The sequence below is a fragment of the Myotis nattereri genome (genome assembly GCF_964212035.1).
Source record: "Myotis nattereri genome assembly, chromosome: 6".
Lineage (NCBI taxonomy): Eukaryota > Metazoa > Chordata > Mammalia > Chiroptera > Vespertilionidae > Myotis > Myotis nattereri.
Genome location: NC_138081.1, coordinates 11,552,193 through 11,571,767, shown reverse-complemented (window position 1 = coordinate 11,571,767; position 19,575 = coordinate 11,552,193). Strand labels below are relative to the sequence as shown.

General features: G+C 44.1%; 1 protein-coding gene across 1 annotated transcript in view; it reads right to left on the bottom strand.

Annotated features, from left to right (window-relative positions):
• The window catches only part of DNAH8 (dynein axonemal heavy chain 8), a 273,951-nt gene that overhangs the window by 125,787 nt on the left and 128,589 nt on the right, over positions 1–19,575 (bottom strand). The window contains exons 42-51 of the mRNA XM_081093926.1: positions 17,601–17,773; positions 16,278–16,456; positions 9,790–9,977; positions 7,158–7,244; positions 6,958–7,065; positions 5,936–6,070; positions 4,332–4,493; positions 2,152–2,398; positions 1,810–2,051; positions 1,238–1,378 (exon numbers count right to left, since the gene is read on the bottom strand). Of these exons, the coding sequence (XP_080950052.1) occupies positions 1,238–1,378; positions 1,810–2,051; positions 2,152–2,398; positions 4,332–4,493; positions 5,936–6,070; positions 6,958–7,065; positions 7,158–7,244; positions 9,790–9,977; positions 16,278–16,456; positions 17,601–17,773 (1,662 nt within the window). The remainder of the gene's footprint in view (positions 1–1,237; positions 1,379–1,809; positions 2,052–2,151; positions 2,399–4,331; positions 4,494–5,935; positions 6,071–6,957; positions 7,066–7,157; positions 7,245–9,789; positions 9,978–16,277; positions 16,457–17,600; positions 17,774–19,575) is intronic.

Genomic DNA, 19,575 nt, shown 5'->3' with positions numbered 1-19,575 from the left:
TGGTTACCCCAAGTTTCTAGACCAAAGATTGTCCTTCTTTCCACATTTTGCAGGGCTCCGCAAACTGTGGCCCCAGGGGCCAGCCGCCTGTCGGGCAAATGAAGTCTCACTAAAACCCAGTCGCGTTCATGTGTAGAGAGTGTCTGGCTGCGTTTGCAATACAACAGCAGAGCTGAGTGGCTGAGGCAGAGTGTTGTGCAAAGCCTAACACATGTACTAGCTGCTCCTTTAAAAATGTGTGCCGACCCCCCTTCGGCTTCAGAAAGAAACAGATCTACAGTGAGACATCCTCAGTCTTGCAAAACAAAATTATTTCCAAATTTTCCACGTTTGTTATGCATTTTAAAGTAATTACTAAATATTTATTTTGGCCTTGTGTACTTTTTCTAACCTACCTACCCTTGCTGACAGACGCTCCTTACACTAAGAATCACACACTGGAATGGATAAGGAAGGATCACCCATGGACTAGAATCAGGAGATAAAAGTCTCTGCTTACTTCTTTTTGTTTTTCTAAAGACTAAGAAGGAAACCGAGCACGGGGCGGGGGTGGGAGGGATGGGAGGGTATTAAAATCTGCCTGGAGAACTGTCTCCAAGTCTCCCCATCTGCCATCTGCCAAATCCGCTCAGCCAAGGTGGCCTCCAGGCTGAACTGACTGCCGGCAGCCCCTTCCCGTGTTTCCCGTGGAGCTGCGAGCTTTACTTATTTGCCCACTCTCGTTATTGGACACACTTCCTGGGCAGGTCACCAAGCTTGCCAAGGGGAAAGAGAGTTCATTCCTCTTCCCTGACTACCACCCCCTGGGAAGTGAAAATAACAGAGAGATGGCAGTCAGGGCATTCCTGAGGCTTCAACAGGAACCCAACTTTGCAGAGCCCTCGCCACCGCCGGATAAAAACATGTCCATAAGCCCTAACCGGTTTGGCTCAGTAGATAGAGTGTCGGCCTGCGGACTGAAAGGTCCCAGGTTCGATTCCGGTCAAGGGCATGTACCTGGGTTGCGGACACATCCCCAGTAGGGGGCGTGCAGGAGGCAGCTGATCGATGTGTCTCTCTCATCGATGTTTCTAACTCTCTATCCCTCTCCCTTCCTCTCTGCAAAAAATCAATAAAATATATTTTTAAAAATGTCCATGGACTCATACCTTTCCTATTTCAGATGCCTCTACACTACAACTGAGGAGGAAAGAAGAACCTCAAATCTAATAAACCAAACAAAAACAAAAAGACTTACTTGCACAATATAGTTGCACTCTAAGAGCTGCATTTTGGGGTTGAGGCTTAGTTTCATGTACGTGTACGCATCTTCGAATATCTTATCGTACAGGCTTTGGAACACCGCAGCCTCCTGGGCAGTGCGCTTCTTCAGCCAGGCCTGCAGCACACAGACAGGGTGTGCTTGTTAAGTGTTAGGTCCGAGAGAGCCCAGGATCGGATACATGCAGACATGTGATGAGACAATGGACTTCCCCTGGAATTTCTCACAGATCAACATGCCAGACACAGATACTGGCTTCTCCACGACCCCCTGCAGCTGAAACTTCCTCAACTGAATGCCTCAGCTCATGTCCCCGCCCCTCACCCAACCGCAGTATAAAAAAAGCGCCCCCCTCCCTGTTGGTGTGAATCCACCTGCCCTGTCCTGGGGGTAGTGGGTCTCCCGGGGACGCAGAATAAACTTTTTCCTTTCCTTTCTTTTCTGATTCACTGGAGTCTCTATTTCTTGCGCCGCCTCCTGAGCCACCTAACCTAACATTAAGAAAGCGGGGCGCGGAAGGCAGAGCAGCTCCGGGACTCCGTCCCCACCTGCAGTATGGGCCTCCAGTTGAGGGCGGAGCTGCTGATGTAGACCATGCCCATCCTGGACACGGTGGCGGGGGAGGCGTTCTCGATGTTGTGCACCTCGAACAGAAGCTTGCAGTTGGGGGACATGGGGATGCGATCCCCGTTGGCCAGCGTGAGCGTCTTGTTGTCGTCCAGCACGGAATTCAGGTTCTCGATCCAAATGGCATCCACCGGGCCATCCAAAATCAGGAAAATGTTCTCGCCTGCGAAGCATTGCCACGGAAAATTAAGCAAATAACTGTTCCTATAAACTGGCGGGGGGTGGGGGTGGGGGGGTCAATCACAAAGGGGCTCCGCGTGGACCTTTCTTAGCTTTTAGTGTTTTTCTCCACAGCGTGGAAAAAATCCCGTCTGTCCAGTCGTTGGTGGCCGTGTCCAGTCTGCCGAACATCTGCGGCGCCGTGATGGCCTTGGGGTTCATGCGCATCTCCCGGTGCGGCCGGCCGCACTCGCTCAGCGCCTTCATCAGGATGGTGATGACCGCGGTCTTGCCCGAGCCGCTGGGCCCCAGGGTCATCAGGCCGTGACGCACCAGCGACGTCTCGTACAGCTGGGCAACGACAGGGCCGTCAGCGGACCCGGCAGCGGCAGGCCTCTCGCCGGCCGCAGGGAGGTGGTGCTGGCATCGAGGACGCTTTCATAATCCCCCCAGTAAAGTGAGAAAATGGTTTTTAAAAATGTTTTGTTGTTTTTTGTGTTGTTGGTTTTTTATTTTTGGTTTTGTTTGTTTGTTTGTTTTTTGTTTTTTTTTGGTCTTACTAGAGGTGGAAAGTAAATTAGCACCATGTTATAAAATATGTGATGAAGCAACGACAACGTGGAATTGGAATGACATTTTGGAAATACTTAATTCGGGCTCTAGAGGTTGCTTCTCAAACCTCGTGATTTTATTCCTTGGGATTCTGTTTTGCTGAAACCTATGGAGTTTTTCACTCTCTCGGCCTGCAGCGTGATGGTATCGCCCCCTGGTGGTGGAAAGCAGCAACACACACCATCCTGGGAGGATCCAGGTTACACCGCTGTCCGCCTGGATTCCCTGAGGCATAGCTTGAGATGAGGGTTCCTGTGCCAGTGATTGACTGGGGGGGGGGGGTGCTCTGAGGGGGAAATGAGGGGTGTGGGGGAGCAGGACAGGAACGGGAGAACCCCAGGCCTGGCACGCAGCTTGCTGCGCCTGCAACAACGCCTCTTCAGTTCTCCAGAGCCGGGAGGTGAGTGTGGGTGAATGTGCTAGAATTACAGAAAAATGGTGACATACTAAAAAGTGGACAGTGTCTGGGACAACATCCTGTCCATTATGTTGTTAATAAAAATAAGTCAGAGGTCTCACAGCTGATCAGAGGTAGAATTTGCGTTGTCCTAAAATTTAAATAGAAACGTATTACTACTTAACTCATAGGTTCAAAGCGACTGAGGCAGTGGCCACAACATTCCATATAAGAGTAATGTTATTGACATAAAAAAGAAAAACAATATTCTAGCCCCCACCCACTGAGGTGACTGGGATTTCAGTGCTCAGTATACTGTATCCATATCAGACATAAAATGATGTTTTCCCAGAAATGAAAAAGGGTTGTAAATGGTTTCCCATACATGGATGATAACAAATACTTTTAAACGTTAACTATTTCCTTGCAAGATCTGGATCTGTTTCATACACTTGTACTTCTTATCATCTGGCAGAAACACTAAGTTAAACCAAAGGACTTGGATGCATGCATATAAGCATAACCAATGGACACAGACAACAGGGGGTGAGGGTGCGGGCATGATTGGGGGGATGGGGGGCCATGGGAGGATAAGGACACATATGTAATACCTTAATAATAAAAACATAAGAGTTTTCATTTTGAAATGCGGTTTTTAACACTCTCCACTGTTTCAGCTCCTTCATATTCCAAAAGCCCTGGAGAATACCCGCCAAAGCGTGAAGCTCATGGGGGCTTCATCCTGCCTCTGCGCGGCTTCGTGCCGCTGCTGATAAAGCGGCTGTCACAGCGGGTGCAATGCGATGCACACAAAGACGCCGAGAGGTGCAGACCCAGGCTCAAGTATGAGTGTGGGTGTGAACACGTCCACACACAAAGCGGGTGCAGATTAACCCGACAGACTCCTCAGGCTCCGTGCCCCCGGGAGGCACCCAGCCACTGGCGATACCGCCACCTGGACCGTTGCATCTTCCTGAGTTTGTCTAACTTAACACACCCTCCCAACTGCTCCTGCGAGTCTGGTCACAGCCCAACCTTCTCACCGGGTGTAAGCACCTCAGTAAACCACTGCTTGTTTGCTGTGACAATGGTCAACCCATCCCATCCCGCTAGGACCAACACGTCGCCCTGAGGCCTCTTCCTGCATGGATGTGTTTTAATTGAGCTTCAACTTTACATCAAGTAGGACTAATATCATGAGTTCTTCTCGTAAAATGCTGACCTTCAACAACACCCGCTTCTCATTATACTGATAATAGACTAGCATTTCTTTACCTGCACAAGTTTGAGATTCCAGGGTGGGTGGTTTATCAGACCTTCTGCCTGAACCTGGCGGGCCACCGCATCTTGTAGTTCCACGTAAGTGTTACTGTCCAGCTGTAGTCCTGGGAACAGGTCGTTGATTAAGCTGAGGAACAGGGGTTCGTCTTCATCAACCTACGATGGCAGAGAACAAACTTACTCCTTCCGTCAACAAATGTGCACCGACCAGCGAGGACGCACACAGCACCCTCACTTCATGCCTAGAAGCAGCGAGTCCTCTCCTCACCAGACTTGTCACCTCCAGTACTCACTCCCGAACACACCACTGAAGCCGTGCTACCTGCAGCACCGCAGCCAAGTTCCCTGGGATTCGACGTCCTCCACGGTGTCCTGCTCCAAGGTGACTTCACCTCAGTCCTTTGTCATATGAATGCTCTGCTTCTCACAGCCAGGTATACACATCAACGTAAAACATGCAACTAACAGTCCCTACCCCATGAAAATAGAATAGTAATATTTCTTCACTATAAGGATATATCCATGCATGACTCATCCATCCAAATCAGCTGAAAAACCATCATCCGAGTTCTGACTTCTCCTAAGCAGCAGGTTTGAGTGAACTGAGTCTAAACCTTCTTAGCTACACCTTTAATGCCTAGATCACCCCACTCATAGCGGCTGACCACGTCTGATCTCTCCTTACTTTCTGGGGCGCCCCTGATGCTTTCTGGGGTGCTTGTCTAGGAGTCTCGAGGGTACCATTATCCCAGGGAAGGAGCAGAGGACTCAGCATCAGAAGGTCTCGTGGATTTTTGTCCCAGCTTCTCAGCTGACTGGGATTGCGGGTGGGTTCTCCAGATTCTGAGTCCCATGCCCTCACGGGTCATCCACGTCCCACAGAGTGGCTGTGAGACACAAACCGGACAATATCCCCCGCAAAGGCTGTGATGGCAATGACCCGCACCGGGGTTAGTTTGTAACTGCAGTGTGAGCTTCCCGAGGACCAGTTCTTCCTCGGCCTTGGCCTCCCAGGGCATGGGCACAGTGCGCAGCAGAGACAGTCCTTTGAATAAATACCCCGAGAACCTGTCCAGCAGCTGGCTGAGAGCAACCTGGCTCCGGTGGCAAGGATGAAAGCAGTGTGACAACTGCTGTCATCTCCACAGCAAGCTTTCTGTGCATTTGGGGGAAACAGAAATGATGTTGATGTTTGGGGACAGACATAGGTGAGATAAGCTATGCACAGACAGAGCAAAAGGTCTCGTGGTGCCCTGTGAATCCAGGTCTCCATGACTGGAACATGCTTCATTATGAATAATGGCCAAGTACTGGACTGAAACCTGGGGGCTGGAGCCCACGGATGAGGCCTGTTCGAGGGCACACAACTGACAAGGGGGTGCACTTCTGGCTCACGCTGGTCAAACTGGAAGCACAGTGGTAGGTTCACACTCCCACTGTTGCTACAAGTATTCATGTTCGCAGCCTAACATGAGTCACCCCCGCCACCCCACCCTCCCCCACACATACACACACACAAACACACACACACATCAGCCAAGTAGAAAGAAACCAGGTCAAATTCTTGAAAGAGGAGTGAAGTCAGAGAAGAAAGATACCAGTTTAGAAAGGTTCATATCTCTTAGTCCTCTCATGACGATGCTTAATTCACTGTCTTCCGGTCTGGCTCTTTTCTGAGATCCAAGGGTCCTCAATACAGATAGGATATTTCTCAACCCGAAGTCATAGTGAACCTAAGATGGGGGGAAGGGGGAAAGATTATTCAATTGAAAAGCTCTCAATCTAGACCCACTGTATACATATAGTGGGTATTCTGGTCCATATGTACTGTAGCTTTGGAGTGGCTGAGCTGCAAAGTTTCAGTAGCTGAATTCTTCCACCTGTCCTTTGACTGAAAAACGATCCTTCCATTGGAAAGATCAAGCTGTATGATAGTGTCCACACTTTTAAATATCTTTGGAGGATAAGACAGTCTGATGACAGTCTGAGAGGCAAACAGATTTAAAATGCATAACCAACAGGTTACGTACTATGTGACTCCATTTATGTAATGCTTCTGAAAGAAAATGATAGAGATGGAGAAAAGATCGGTGGCTGCAAGGGGATAGGGACTTGGGAGAGAGGGGGCTGTGGCTATAGAGGGGTAGTATGAGGAGACCTGGTGGTGATGGGACAGTTCTGTATGTTGATTGTGGTGGTGGTTATACAAATCTACCTATGTGATATAATTGCATAGAACTACACACACACACACACACACACACACACACACACACACAGTGCATGATCAACTGGTGAAACCTTAATGAACTCTGGATTTTACCTATGGCCATTTTCTGGGTCTGTTATTATATTATGGTTATAAGATGCCAACTTTGAAGGAAGTAGGGTAATGAATACATGGGACCTCCTAGTACATTTCTTGGCAATTTTTGTTGCATTTATAAATATTCAAAAATAAACAGGCATTCAAAATACATAACCAACAGGTCAAAGTCATTAAATTTATTTTAGAAAAGAGTCAAAGAGATTTTCAAAATGAATAGCATTTTATCAAGGTAAAATTGCAAAGTAAGAAATCAAGTTCTATAGTTAGGGGGGAATAAATGGACAAAGTTACCTGCTTGGTAAGCTGCTCCTCACACAGTTTGTACAGAACATAAAACTTCTGAGCCAAGATAACATTCTCGAGGAAACCACAGCTTGCCAGTTTAACTCGCATAATGATCTGGAAAATTCACATAGTGAGATTTTCAACAATGTGCATGAAAGACAAGTACAAATGTAAATTATGTTATGTTTTTAAATCCCAATGCATACCTGTCTATCAGGAACCATCATAGCAACAGTTCTAAACTGAATTTTTAAGTTCTCGGGTAGTTCCTGGCGCCCAGCATATCCGGGGTTCTAAAAGTTAAAATTATTTAATTTTTATTGCTGATAATAAATTTTATTTCATGCATAGAAACACATTTCAGATCCCTAATTCAGATCCTAAGGTGGCATTGAGAAAAATATTAGATTCACAAACCTCCCTTTTTTTCAAAAATGTGTATTGGACCATCGATATCTATCAATGTCACATCACTCCCTTTGACATAGTTCCAGTTTCATTATATTAACACAGACACACATATTACTTTGAGAGCAAAAATTAAGCATCTGTTTATTGGTTAAGAAAATAGAAAAGAAAACTGAATACATATCTAGATAGTTATGATTGAAATGTTATTGAAATAAGAGAAAATGCAGGGTTCCATACTGATGAGTTTACTTAGATAATTTTTATTTCCTCTCTTTATCCTGTTCAGTCGGAATTACAGAGTTCTTTGGCAGACAAAGTACCATTAAAGAAACCTATGGTGGTGAAGGGAAATAAAGATGGGAGTGGAGGGGAAAATACTGAAGAGGACAATGTGAGGTGGAAAGGAAGCGAAGGCCTCATGAGTAGCTACAGGCTGAGGATGGGTCAGACCCAAAGGTCCCAAGGGTAAGGTTAGGGGTCCAAAGTGTAATAATTTAAGATTTCATCTTATTAGAAATTACTGCAAGGCTACAACTTTCATCACCTAAAGACATAGATGATTTGAATTGTAAGGGCTTTGGTGATGTAATCTTGTCCAGCTCTGCCTCCAATGCAGACATGCCATCTAGAATAGCAGTCGCCAACCTTTCGGACCTCATGGACCATCAGTGATCCATGGACCACCGGTTGGCAACCGCTGATCTAGAATGGCCCTGCTATATGTTTGAACATCTGTAGCTCACTGCGCTGTCCACATAGTAGCCAGTAGGCATGTATGACTATTTACATTTTGATGAATAAATATTAGGTAAAAATAAAAATACAATTATTTTGGGAAAGAACCCTCATTCTCTGCCTTTCAGATACTGTCAATGAGCCAAATACCTTGCTGACACAGGATACAGTGATTGCTGGTTGCCTACCACTACTTCTCCTTTCTCCTTCCTCAGTCACACACGCCCAGGTGCCAGCTAGGAGCATCACTACCCAGATTAAAAAAACAACTATGTTTCCCAGCCTGCCTTGCAGCCGGTGTGATTAAATTCTACACCATGAGACCCACAGGGACACACTGTATGAGATAACCTTGTTGCTTGAAGGGAATTGACTGCAACAACGCAGAGATGCGTCAGTAGCGTCTTAGGTCACAGGGCGGCCTAGACGCTGGACACCATGATGGAGTAGAAACACAGGAGAAATCTTAAGAGAAAAAAATCCTTACGTGTTGTCACTATTTTTCGTGTCTCAGCCATTCACAGCCTAATCTAGCATCTAATTGATATTTCCAATATTATTCTTAATCCAGGGAGAATGTTAAACTTTTAAATTATTCCCTGCCACAGTTATCACACTGAGCGAATTTCTTCATCCTATTGTCTTAGTTAGTTATAACTGATCACTTCAGGATTATTATTAACTGCTTTCCTGGATGTCTGCTTACAGTGAAACTTATCAGAAACTTTCCTTATTTTGCTTCCTGTGATTTATCTACTAGGACACTTCAAACTCAGAGTACTTTGCATTATCTTGCAACTTAGAGATAACGGAATAAAAAACTTATATATGAACACATTAAGTAAAACTGGTTCATTAACTTCACTGCTCCAAGTCATAAAAAAACCTATTCGTGCCTTTGGTTTTCTATCTGTACAACATTGTATCTCAGAGCTCCGCCCTCAAACACGTGGTAGATGAACGCCCACAATTCTCTGGCATAGGAATTATTTTGAATATTTTAAGTCATTTCCAGGATCTTTTATTATGTTTCAGAGAAAACCAAGCATAGAGTGTAAGTAGTGAGATTGATGTCAGACAATAACATCTATCTCTAACTGGCTCTGTGACCTGAGCTAGTTTTTAAATCTCTGCCCCAGGTACCTCATTATAAAATATGCACCATACAAAATGCGACACATGACTACACTGCCATGTAAACTGCTTTGACTAATGGCTCTGCCTGTGTCACTTCTGGACAGAAACCCTGAGAGGCAGAGCATAATTCTTTATGTCCTGCTTTTCCTCTGCTACGGCCACCAGCAAAGACAGACGGGTCCGGAGTAAGGACTTACAAAGCAGGCCTGCCCTCTCCACCCAGGCCCAGCAACAGGGAGAAACAAATCTTTGATGCTTTCAGCCACTAAGATTTTGGGATTGTTACTATAGCTGTCCTGTCTAATGCTAGTACATAAAGCACTCAGCCCATCACCTTACACATAATAAGTGCTCAATAAACAGTAGCTATTAGTATCATTAACATATTGCTATTTTATCTTGTCTTGTCTATTTTCACTACTCAAAAAAATCTCATGATAGGAAAGAATCACTCCTGACCCCTGGATAGTCGGTCATTAACCCAGGAGTAGATGCCTTGTTTTACTTAAGTCCATAGTAGTTAAACCAAATTGCATTTAAAACCCATGTTCTCACCATTGTTAAGAAGATTCCAAATTCTGGATTTAAATCAACACAATCACCATCAGAAAAAATGAACTGTTTTTTTCTCTCTTTTCTTGCTGTCAAAACAATATAAATTTGTTGGGCTGCCACCGATAAGACGGGCAATTCAATTCTGTTAAACTCATCAAAACAGCCCCAGGAACCTGACTGCGCCAGACCTGGTATGAAAAACAGTTGATTTGAAAAGTTTTACTTCTTAATAGCAATCATCTCGCCAAAGCGCTCGCAAACAATTAAATGTTGAAATACAAGGTATCTATCAAGTTTCATATCTGCTGTTTTTAGAAAGACACATGGAATTCCAGTGATATACAGAAGTTTCATTGTACATCAGCACCAAGACAGTGAAAATAGTTCACTGCCAAAATGAAAGGGCAGACGCGCCGTTGCTGAGAGTGATAAAATTGGATTCAATCTGTAAGGGTCATCTCCGGTGGGGATGGGGGTGGAAGGAGCTGTAATGTTAGGGGAAACTGACCAAATAAGGAATGCCAGAGTCAGATCGCTCCGCTCCTTTCCTGTTAAAATGAGAGAACTTTGAGGAGGCAGGGAGGACAGAGAATGGCCGAAGGGATTTCTATTTATTGCTTACAAAATCCAGCACAAAGAAAGACCTGGATGGATATTGGGAACATTGCTCCTGTCTCATCTCTAAGGATGAAAACCTTCATTATCTTTACCTGTATGAAATGCTCTTCTTTCTTTCATTACCTTCCCCTCCCCCTCTAGTTTCTCTTCTCTCTCCTCTGGGAATTTCCATTACACAGATGTTGGAACTTGGATAGCTACTGTTAGGGGCAAAAAAATAGAATGTTGGGGACTCGCTATGGTTATGGGAAATATTAGTCATGCACTGTTAACCGTGATTGCCTAGTTCTGGTTTAAAAAAAGGACATTCTAAACTGGCTGGGAATTGTATCCCCCCCCCCACCCCCACCCAGGACCTGGGAGTCAACCTTGGAATTCGGTCCATTCTCATTCAAGAACTGCCTATTTTCATGGAAAGATTAACAACCTTGTTGCCCAAACAATTGAGTCCCACCTCAGCCTGCACAGCCTGCTTCCCCATGCCTGCTATCCCTACTTCCCCATGTAATACTTGTCTTACTCTGTATAAACAGCTGGTCTATGGGGGGGTTTTGGGGGGGGGGGGCGGAGCAGATTTTTGTGATGCCCTGCTGCTCTCCCATACTGCCAGCAGGATTGGAATAAACGCTCATATACGATTCAACCCTGTCTCTGCTGAATTGGACCAAGTAGTGACAGGCAGCCCAGACCCCTTGGTTGTCTAGTTTCGCTACTCCTATGACCCTTAAGTTTTTTTGTAAAATTTCCCATTTCCTTTTGCAATGTATTCTCTTGGCCACATATTCCAATTCAAGAGAGATTTTTTTTCCCATATCCAAATTTTCCAATTGTTATGTTTTCATAGTAGCCTGTTTCTTTAATTGGCTACATGTAATACATTCTTGAATCTCTCTAAGCTATTAACTTCATTTATTTTTTAATTTTCTTCTGTTTTCTCTGTTGAACAGTTTACTGGTCAGTAGGTCTCCACTGCTTTGGATGCGTCCCTAATTCCTTCAAATATTTTATGGGACTTTGTTATCGCTGCATAAGTTGCATTTCCTCTTCCGGAATGCAAATTCCTGTCTGCAGGAGGCATGCCTGCCTCTGGTGATTTGAGGGAAGGGATGGAGCCATAAAGGGTTGCTCTCCAGGGCTGGGGCCGGCAGTCTGTCTGGCCTGGTGCACTGCTTGCCCCTCTGGCAGGAGCCCGCCTCTGGGGTTGGTCTTTGTCAGCATTCCCACCTCAGACAGCTGTGCTACAGCTTTTGTGTGAAGGAAACACACTTTTTCTTTGCCTTCTGCTCTCATTTTGGTATCCTGGGGTTTACCTTGCACTCTAGTCTGCTTCTCCCAACCACCCCCGACCCTCAAGCTGGGAGTGATCCACAGAAGAACCCTTCTCTTTGATTAGGAAATTATTCTCAGGGTTCAAAAATGTTTGACAGACAGGCGACTAAACAGAATAATATAATGAATACCCATGTACCCACCTGTCAAATCCTAACAATTTGTTTCAGATTTTATTCTTTAGAATCATGTTAAAAGTACTTTTCAAGTCCAGGTATATCCCTCTTGAATCCACACTCCCTCCTTCTCCAGAGGTAGCTTCTACCCTGAATTTGATGCCAATGGTTCCTATGCATGCTTTTAAGCTATTGGTCTTATGCATGTATTCATGAACAGTATATATTTCACATGCTCAAAGTTTATATGTGTGTCTATTTACCTAGCTAGCTAGCTATGAAATGCTGTGCATATCCTCCTGAGCTGGGGGTGCAATCTCATGCTATCTGTTATGGAGATGTTACTCACATCCCGCCGAAAGGAAGGGCTAGAGATGAATGAACGCATAGTGTTCAATACAGGGAAGGCCCAGTGTACTTCTTCCCAATGGCGTCACCCTTCTTCCCTCCCAGAGGAGACATACGCATTCTTATGCTTTTTAAAAAATATGTTTGTGCCGAAACCGGTTTGGCTCAGTGGATAGAGCGTCGGCCTGCGGACTGAAAGGTCCCAGGTTCGATTCCGGTCAAGGGCATGTACCTGGGTTGCGGGCACATCCCCAGTGGGGGATGTGCAGGAGGCGGCTGATCGATGTTTCTCTCTCATCGATGTTTCTGACTCTCTCTCTCTCTCCCTTCCTCTCTGTGAAAAATCAATAAAATATATATATAAAAAAAAAACAAACAACAAAAAAATATGTTTGTATTGATTTTAGAGAGAGGGGAGGGGAGAGGGAGAGAGAGAGAGAAAGAAACATTGATGAGAGAATCATTGATCAGCTGCCTCCTGCACACCCCCTACTGGGGATGGAGCTTGAAACCCAGGCATGTGTCCCTCACCAGGAATTGAACCAGCGACCTCCTAGTGCATGGGTCAATGCTCAACCACTGAGCCACACCGACCGGACTCTTTTTACTAGCTATATATACATATCTATGTAATACATATCTTTGGTTTAAATAAATGCAATCATCCTATCTGTGTTTTTGTGAGACTTGCTACTTTCCCTCTAAACGGTGAGACTGCGCTACATCAATGCATCGTGCTGCAGTTACTCATTTTTACCGCTACAGCATTGTTATGCATATGATATATAAATCGGATGTCCACAACCTATGTATTTATGTGTCCAGCCCACCACAGAGGACACTCGAGTTATTGCCAGGTGTTGGCTGTGACAAGCAATGCTGTCGTGAGCATTTGCACACAGGCTCCCAGTACTTAAGTGCAGTTTACCTGAGCTGAGACCAGAAGGTGGGAGACTGACAATACACGTGTAAGCTTTTTTTATTCTAAAAAAGGTTTACACTGCCACCAGGAAGGAGTGGGTGGCTGTTTCTGCTGCTTGACACCTTGCCAAAGGTAGTAAAAAAAAAAAAAAAAAAAAAGTCACACTGCCCTAGCTCAGTGGTCGGCAAACTCATTAGTCAACAGAGCCAAATATCAACAGTACAACGATTGAAATTTCTTTTGAGAGCCAAATTTTTTAAACTGAAACTATATCGGTAGGTACATTGTTATTAACTTAATTAGGGTACTCGTAAGGCTTAGGAAGAGCCACACTCAAGGGGCCAAAGAGCCGCACGTGGCTCACGAGCCGCAGTTTGCCGACCACGGCCCAGCTGGTTTGGCTCAGTGGATAGAGCATCAGCCTGCGGACTGAAGGTTCCTGGGTTTGATACCAGTCAAGGGCACATGCCCGGGTTGCAGGCTCGATCCTCAGTACAGGATATGCAAGAGGCAGCCAATCAATGATTCTCTCTCATCGTTGATGTTTCTGTCTCTCTCTACCTCTCCCTTCCTCTCTGAAATCAAAAATATGTTTTTTTAAAAAAGTCACACTTAAATTGTTCTTAACCTGGTTTGTACAAAATGGAATCCTTTTATAGTGTGCAATTCTTTGCTGGTTATTTGGTTTTCTGCACTGGTGTAATACCTATTTCAGACTTTTCCTCATTTTTCTATTGAATTATCTCTTTCTCAGTGAGTCATAGGCTTTACTCATGTATTGGGGATACTAATCCTTTGTAGGTAATATATATTGCTAATGCCGCTTCCAAATTTCAGGCATGGCTTTTCTCTCTCTTGTTTTGATACTCACTGACGAAGAGATGTTTTTAACTCAGGGTAGGGAATGTGTCAATCTTTTCTTTATGGTTTGTGATTCTTGTATTAAAAATCCCTTTCTACTCTAAAAAGAAAGATATTTTCCTTTATTACCTTCTCAAAACCCAAACAATTTTGCCTCCCACATTTAGACGTTTAATTCCCAGAACTGAGTTTTATACAGTGTATGGTTTAGGCATCCAATTTTTATATATGTAGGGACCCAATCTCCTTTGTTAAATATTGATCAACTCTTGTCCCAGAACAATTTATTGTAAAGTCTGTCTCTCCATCACTGATTTACGGTAATACCTGGGCCACCTGTCAAGTGTCCTTGGCCTATTTTTTTCATTTTCTATTACATTCCATTGGTCCAGTCATCAATCCTGCACCAATACCACACTCTCGAAATTACATTCTAAATGATATCTTTCTGAAGTTTTCATTTTCTAACTGTTTTTTGTGGTTTATAAAAATAAAATTTACTTTGTGTTGATTTTATAGTCTAGGATATTTGCTAAATTCTATTTTTCTATAGATTTTGTTGAATTTTTAAAAAGTGTACCCTACCCTTTGTGAATAATGAAATTTTGCATTTCTTTCTTTCCAATCTTTGTATTTTTGTTGTTGTTCCTTACTGCAGGATCTGAAGTACAGTGATGACTAGAACAAATAATAACAGGAGTCCTTGTCTTATACCTCATCTCAAAAAGAATGCTTTCAAATGTTCAGATTATGATGTTTGCTGTGGACATCCTTTATCAAATGAGCCATGTGGGGTAATATCTAGGGCAGTGATGGTGAACCTTTTGAGCTCGGCGTGTCAGCATTTTGAAAAACCCTAACTTAACTCTGGTGCCGTGTCACATATAGAAATTTTTTGATATTTGCAACCATAGTAAAACAAAGATTTATATTTTTGATATTTATATTATATATTTCAATGCCATTTAACAAAGAAAAATCAACCCAAAAAATGAGTTCACATGTCACCTCTGACACGCATGTCATAGGTTCGCCATCACTGGTCTAGGGGAAGGACCTAAGGAACCAGAGTAAGGAATCTGAGAGGAAATCTGCTTTGAATGTTTTTGAGAAACATCAGAAAGGTCAATATGGCTACCGGAGGGAGAGTGAGGGGAGCAGAGAGTAGTAGGAGATGGGTCAGAAGGTCAGACTGATACAATGGGGAGGGGCAGGAGTGACTGTAAGACAATGCAGGACCACGTGAGGGGTTTGGCTTTTACTCGGAGTGAAGCCGCTGGGCAGCTCTCAGCAGAAGAGGGTTGTGATCTGACTTCCATGTAGAAGGGTTGCTGTGGCGCTGATATGAGGCTGCAGTGGAGGGGACAAGAGTAAACACAGAGTCCAATGAGGAGGCTCATTGGCACAGTACAGGTGAAGGGTGACAACTGGCTTGATGACAGCAGTGGGGATCAGAGGTGCTCAGATTTGGGGTGCGTTCTGAAGGCAATAGTGTTTGCTGACAGGACGGATTTGAGTATGAGAGAAAGCCGTGAAGGGTAAGTCTAAGATTTTTCATCTGCGCACCTGGAAGCATGACACGGCTACTCCGTGGGATGGGAAAGGCTGAGGATGGAGTGGGCGAGGGGAAGGGAGATCACACGTTTAGACCTACTCGACATTTGAGTGGAGATGTCAAGTAGTAGATATCAGTTGTCTATACAGATCTGAAATTTCAGGAAGTCCAAGCTAGAGATACAAATTTGATCGCATAGGCAGTACTTAAAGAGAATGCATGTAGGTAGAAAAGAGAGGAAGGCCAGGCACTGAGTTCTAAAGACAGGTGTGCTCTCTAACCTCTTCTCTTTGCCTATCTGAAACCACTGCCTACCTATCTTTCAGGATTTCCTCAGAATTTCCCATCTGCTGATGGCCCTCCTCCTTGTTTCCCAGTGTGGCTATGCTTAAAAAAAAAAAAAAAAAAAAAATCAATCATTTCAATGGGATTTAATGCTGGAAGGGAAGTCACGTGTGTTTTGTAAACTTCATCTTATCTCCTCCACCATTGTTTCAGGCAGTAATAAATTGGTTCCATTTTCATAAACCACTACACATTCAACTCATGGCAATAATATTGAGCCAGTGAAATGGATGGTTTCCAGCCATTTCTGATCATAAAAAAATGGCACTATCATATGTATCAACTTATCCTAATTTTGGTTCTGTGGGAAAACATCACTTTAGATATAGATCAGAAAATTAAAGTGCAATAAAAATAAAATCACAGAAAAATAGTTTCAGTGTTTGACACTTGCCTTTAAAAATCCTTCCGAGCCCTCTGAAATCCATTTGATCTGAGCAGTTAAACACGACCACGTACTTTCCCAAACAGCGTCCCATGTCTTTCGTGGTCTCTGTTTTGCCAGTGCCCGCGGGTCCGGCTGGAGCACCTCCCATGTTCATTCCCAAAGCCTGTGCTAAAGTGATATAGCATCTGCAGACGTCAGTCAGACAAGGCATGGTGAGTACGGGATAACATGAGACAGCCAAGTGCAAGCAAAAGTCCAATGTCATTGGAATGGGCCTGTTACTTTAGAATGTGAGCAGCTCACCCATGAGAGGCAACCAAACAAGGCGGGCGCACCTGACATTCGTTAGCAGTGGGGCAGTGAGTGACTGCAAACATTTCTCGGGCCAAACTTCTAAACTCCGCAACAAGCCGGCACGAGCCAACTGCAACACACCACTGCAAATGGTTTGAATATGAAAGGTCTCATTCGTTTAGGTAAGTGTAAGGAATAATCTAATGACTCTCCTTGGACCTGTGACCCAGTTTCAGTGACATCTGCTTCGGATGAAAGTAAAACTTAGTAAAGTTTTGTGAGCCATGAAGCTTCACGTGTATACATCCGTGGAAGGGAAAACATATTGACAAATGTATGTGGCAGGGGCACTGGGCATATCAAGGCAAGTTGGATGAATCCAGAGGAGGCTGAACACCAAATTTAAATGTTATAATTTCACCTGGAGGCAGCCCTATGGAAAATAACAGCAGAATTCATTGTCCTGTGACTCAATTTAAGTCAATTCTACAAATGTTTACTGAGTGTCTACTGTGCACAACATATTGAGCTGTTGTGGGTAGATAAAGATGACAAAGGCCCAGTTCTTGCCTAGTGTCATATACAAAAAAGACTTTTAGCGGCTCTGCCATTAACTGATTGTTCAGAGCTGGCCAAGAAACTCCACTTTAGCTACCAATGTCCACAACTTGAAAAGACAGGATGCTAAATGAGATGCTCTCCAAGGACCTTTCCTTCTTTGTAGTTCTCATGACTCCCTTTATGGTCCTAGAGATAAGTTTCCATCTTGTAACCTGAAGTTTGTAACTAAATACTCATCGCCAGCATTCCAGCTTGCTTTTATTCTGTCATCTGTTTCTACTTCATTAAAATGTAATGTACATGTATACGTAACAAGTAGGGTTATTTCATTGCTGGACTGACTTTGATGAGCTAGCATAGACCTAACACGACAGCGATAAGCTTTTTTTTTTTCAATATTTCAAATACAATGTAAAAGCAATTTTAAGCACGTTACTTAATTACAAAATGGAATTAAAAAGCTAAGTTTCCTACCTATCCGTTAACGGAGTGATAACAAGTCGATCGGTGCATCCCAGAAATTCATTTTGGTAAATAAAGTCAACATCTGTAATAGACACTACAGTCTGATCCAAATCTTCTTTAAAATAAAATCTACTCTGTTTTAGCCATTCAAAGTCAGTTGCTGATTTGATATGCATTTTTACCTTAAAAACATGAAATACAAAGAGATTGCATACTGAATTGCAATAGCATAAACCATGGCATATGGGCAGGTTTTTATTCGCTCATTCATGAACTGATTCTTATTCATTTAAAGTATATTTACTGAGCCCCTCCTTGGGCCTGACACCATGCTGCGTAAACAGAGACAGACATCCGAGGCTTACAGAAAAGAACATAAGACAAACAGATAAATAAGTAATTGTGATAAAGTATGAAAAGAAATTCAGGGTTTCTGAAAATAATTAGCAAGAGAACCTAACCTAATGTCAGATGTCTGAGAGGGGCACTCAAATGAAAAACAAACAAACCTTCACAACTAACACCTGGCCCAGTGAAGAGAGCCAAACCTGCCTGTGGACCAAAGGGTCCCGGGTTTGATTCCGATCAAGGGCACGTACCTTGGTTGCAGGCTCCTCTCCGGCCCGGGGCCCTGGTCAGGGCTTGTGTGGGAGGCAACCAATTGATGTGTCTCTCTCACATCATTGTTTCTCTCTGTCTTTTCCTCTCTCCCCCACTCTTCCTAAAAATCAATGGAAAAATATCCTCGGATGAGGATTAACAATAAATAAATAAATAAATAAATAAATAAATAAATAAATAAAACAAACCTAACACCTGAATAAATAGTAGGAATTAGCCAGGGAAATGAAACAAAAGGGGTGGGTGATGGCGCTGTGGGAGGGCAAAATGTGTTAGGTAAAGGCCTGGAAGATCTGGTTGGCAGTTCAAGAAACGGAAAGAGCCTGGACAGTGGGGCTCATGGTTGAGCGTCAAACTTTGAACCAGGAAGTTGTGGTTCAATCCCCGGTCAGGGCACACGCCCAAGCTGTGGGCTCGATCCCCATCAGGGGGTGTGCAGGAGTCAGCTGATCCATGATTCCCTCTCATCATGGATGTTTCTCTCTCTCTCACCCTCCCTCTCTGAAATCATTAAAAAAAATATTTAAATAAATAACAGAAAAAGAAACTGAAAAAAGTTCACAACAGCTGAGGCATCCAGGACTCTGGACAGAGGAATAAGAGTTGGGGCTTCCCAGGGCATGAGGAACAGGCCGGGCATTGCTCGCATGGCAATGGGGAACCACTGGAGGGGTTAAGCAGGAGATGCTCATATGTGCACACGCACCTTCCTACACCAGCAGTACAGCCAAGCCCATCAGCCTGCCCGGTCCCCAGTGTAAACCTATGGGGCAAGGAGTCCCAGGCTCCCAGCACCAGGGATGCACCAGGTAGCAACCAGGTAAGCATGTTTAGGAACAACACCCCCACAACCACATTATGACTCCATTGGCAAACTTGGAGAAACTCTAGCCCTGCTCATGGAGGGAAATCAACGTAGCAAAGTGGCAAATGGCCCCCTTCACTGCTCTGAATCCCAGTGGCCCATTTCCAGGTCATTCAGCTGACACTAAAGAATGGACCTCTGGTAACTACAGTGTTCAGATCTCTGTCTAATCAAGTTTCCAAGCTATCTATAAGCTTGCTTTTTGTTGTTGTATTGTTTCAGCGTTCATGATGCTGCCTCTCTTCCAGTCAAGGGTTCTGGCTTCCCTTCTGAAGCAGTTTGTATTTGTCACCTTAAAAGAGCTACTCTTGGGTAACATAACCGGTGCCTCCCCCAGGGTCTCGACTCTCTAACCCGGGACCCCCAGCCAGGGGGATGCAGTCAGCCACTTTCAACAATCCGTTAAGATGGTGAGGAGGTGATAAAAGAGGATGAAGAGAGAATAGCTAAATTTATATTGAGTTATTACTGTATAACAGGCTATTCTAAGCATTATAC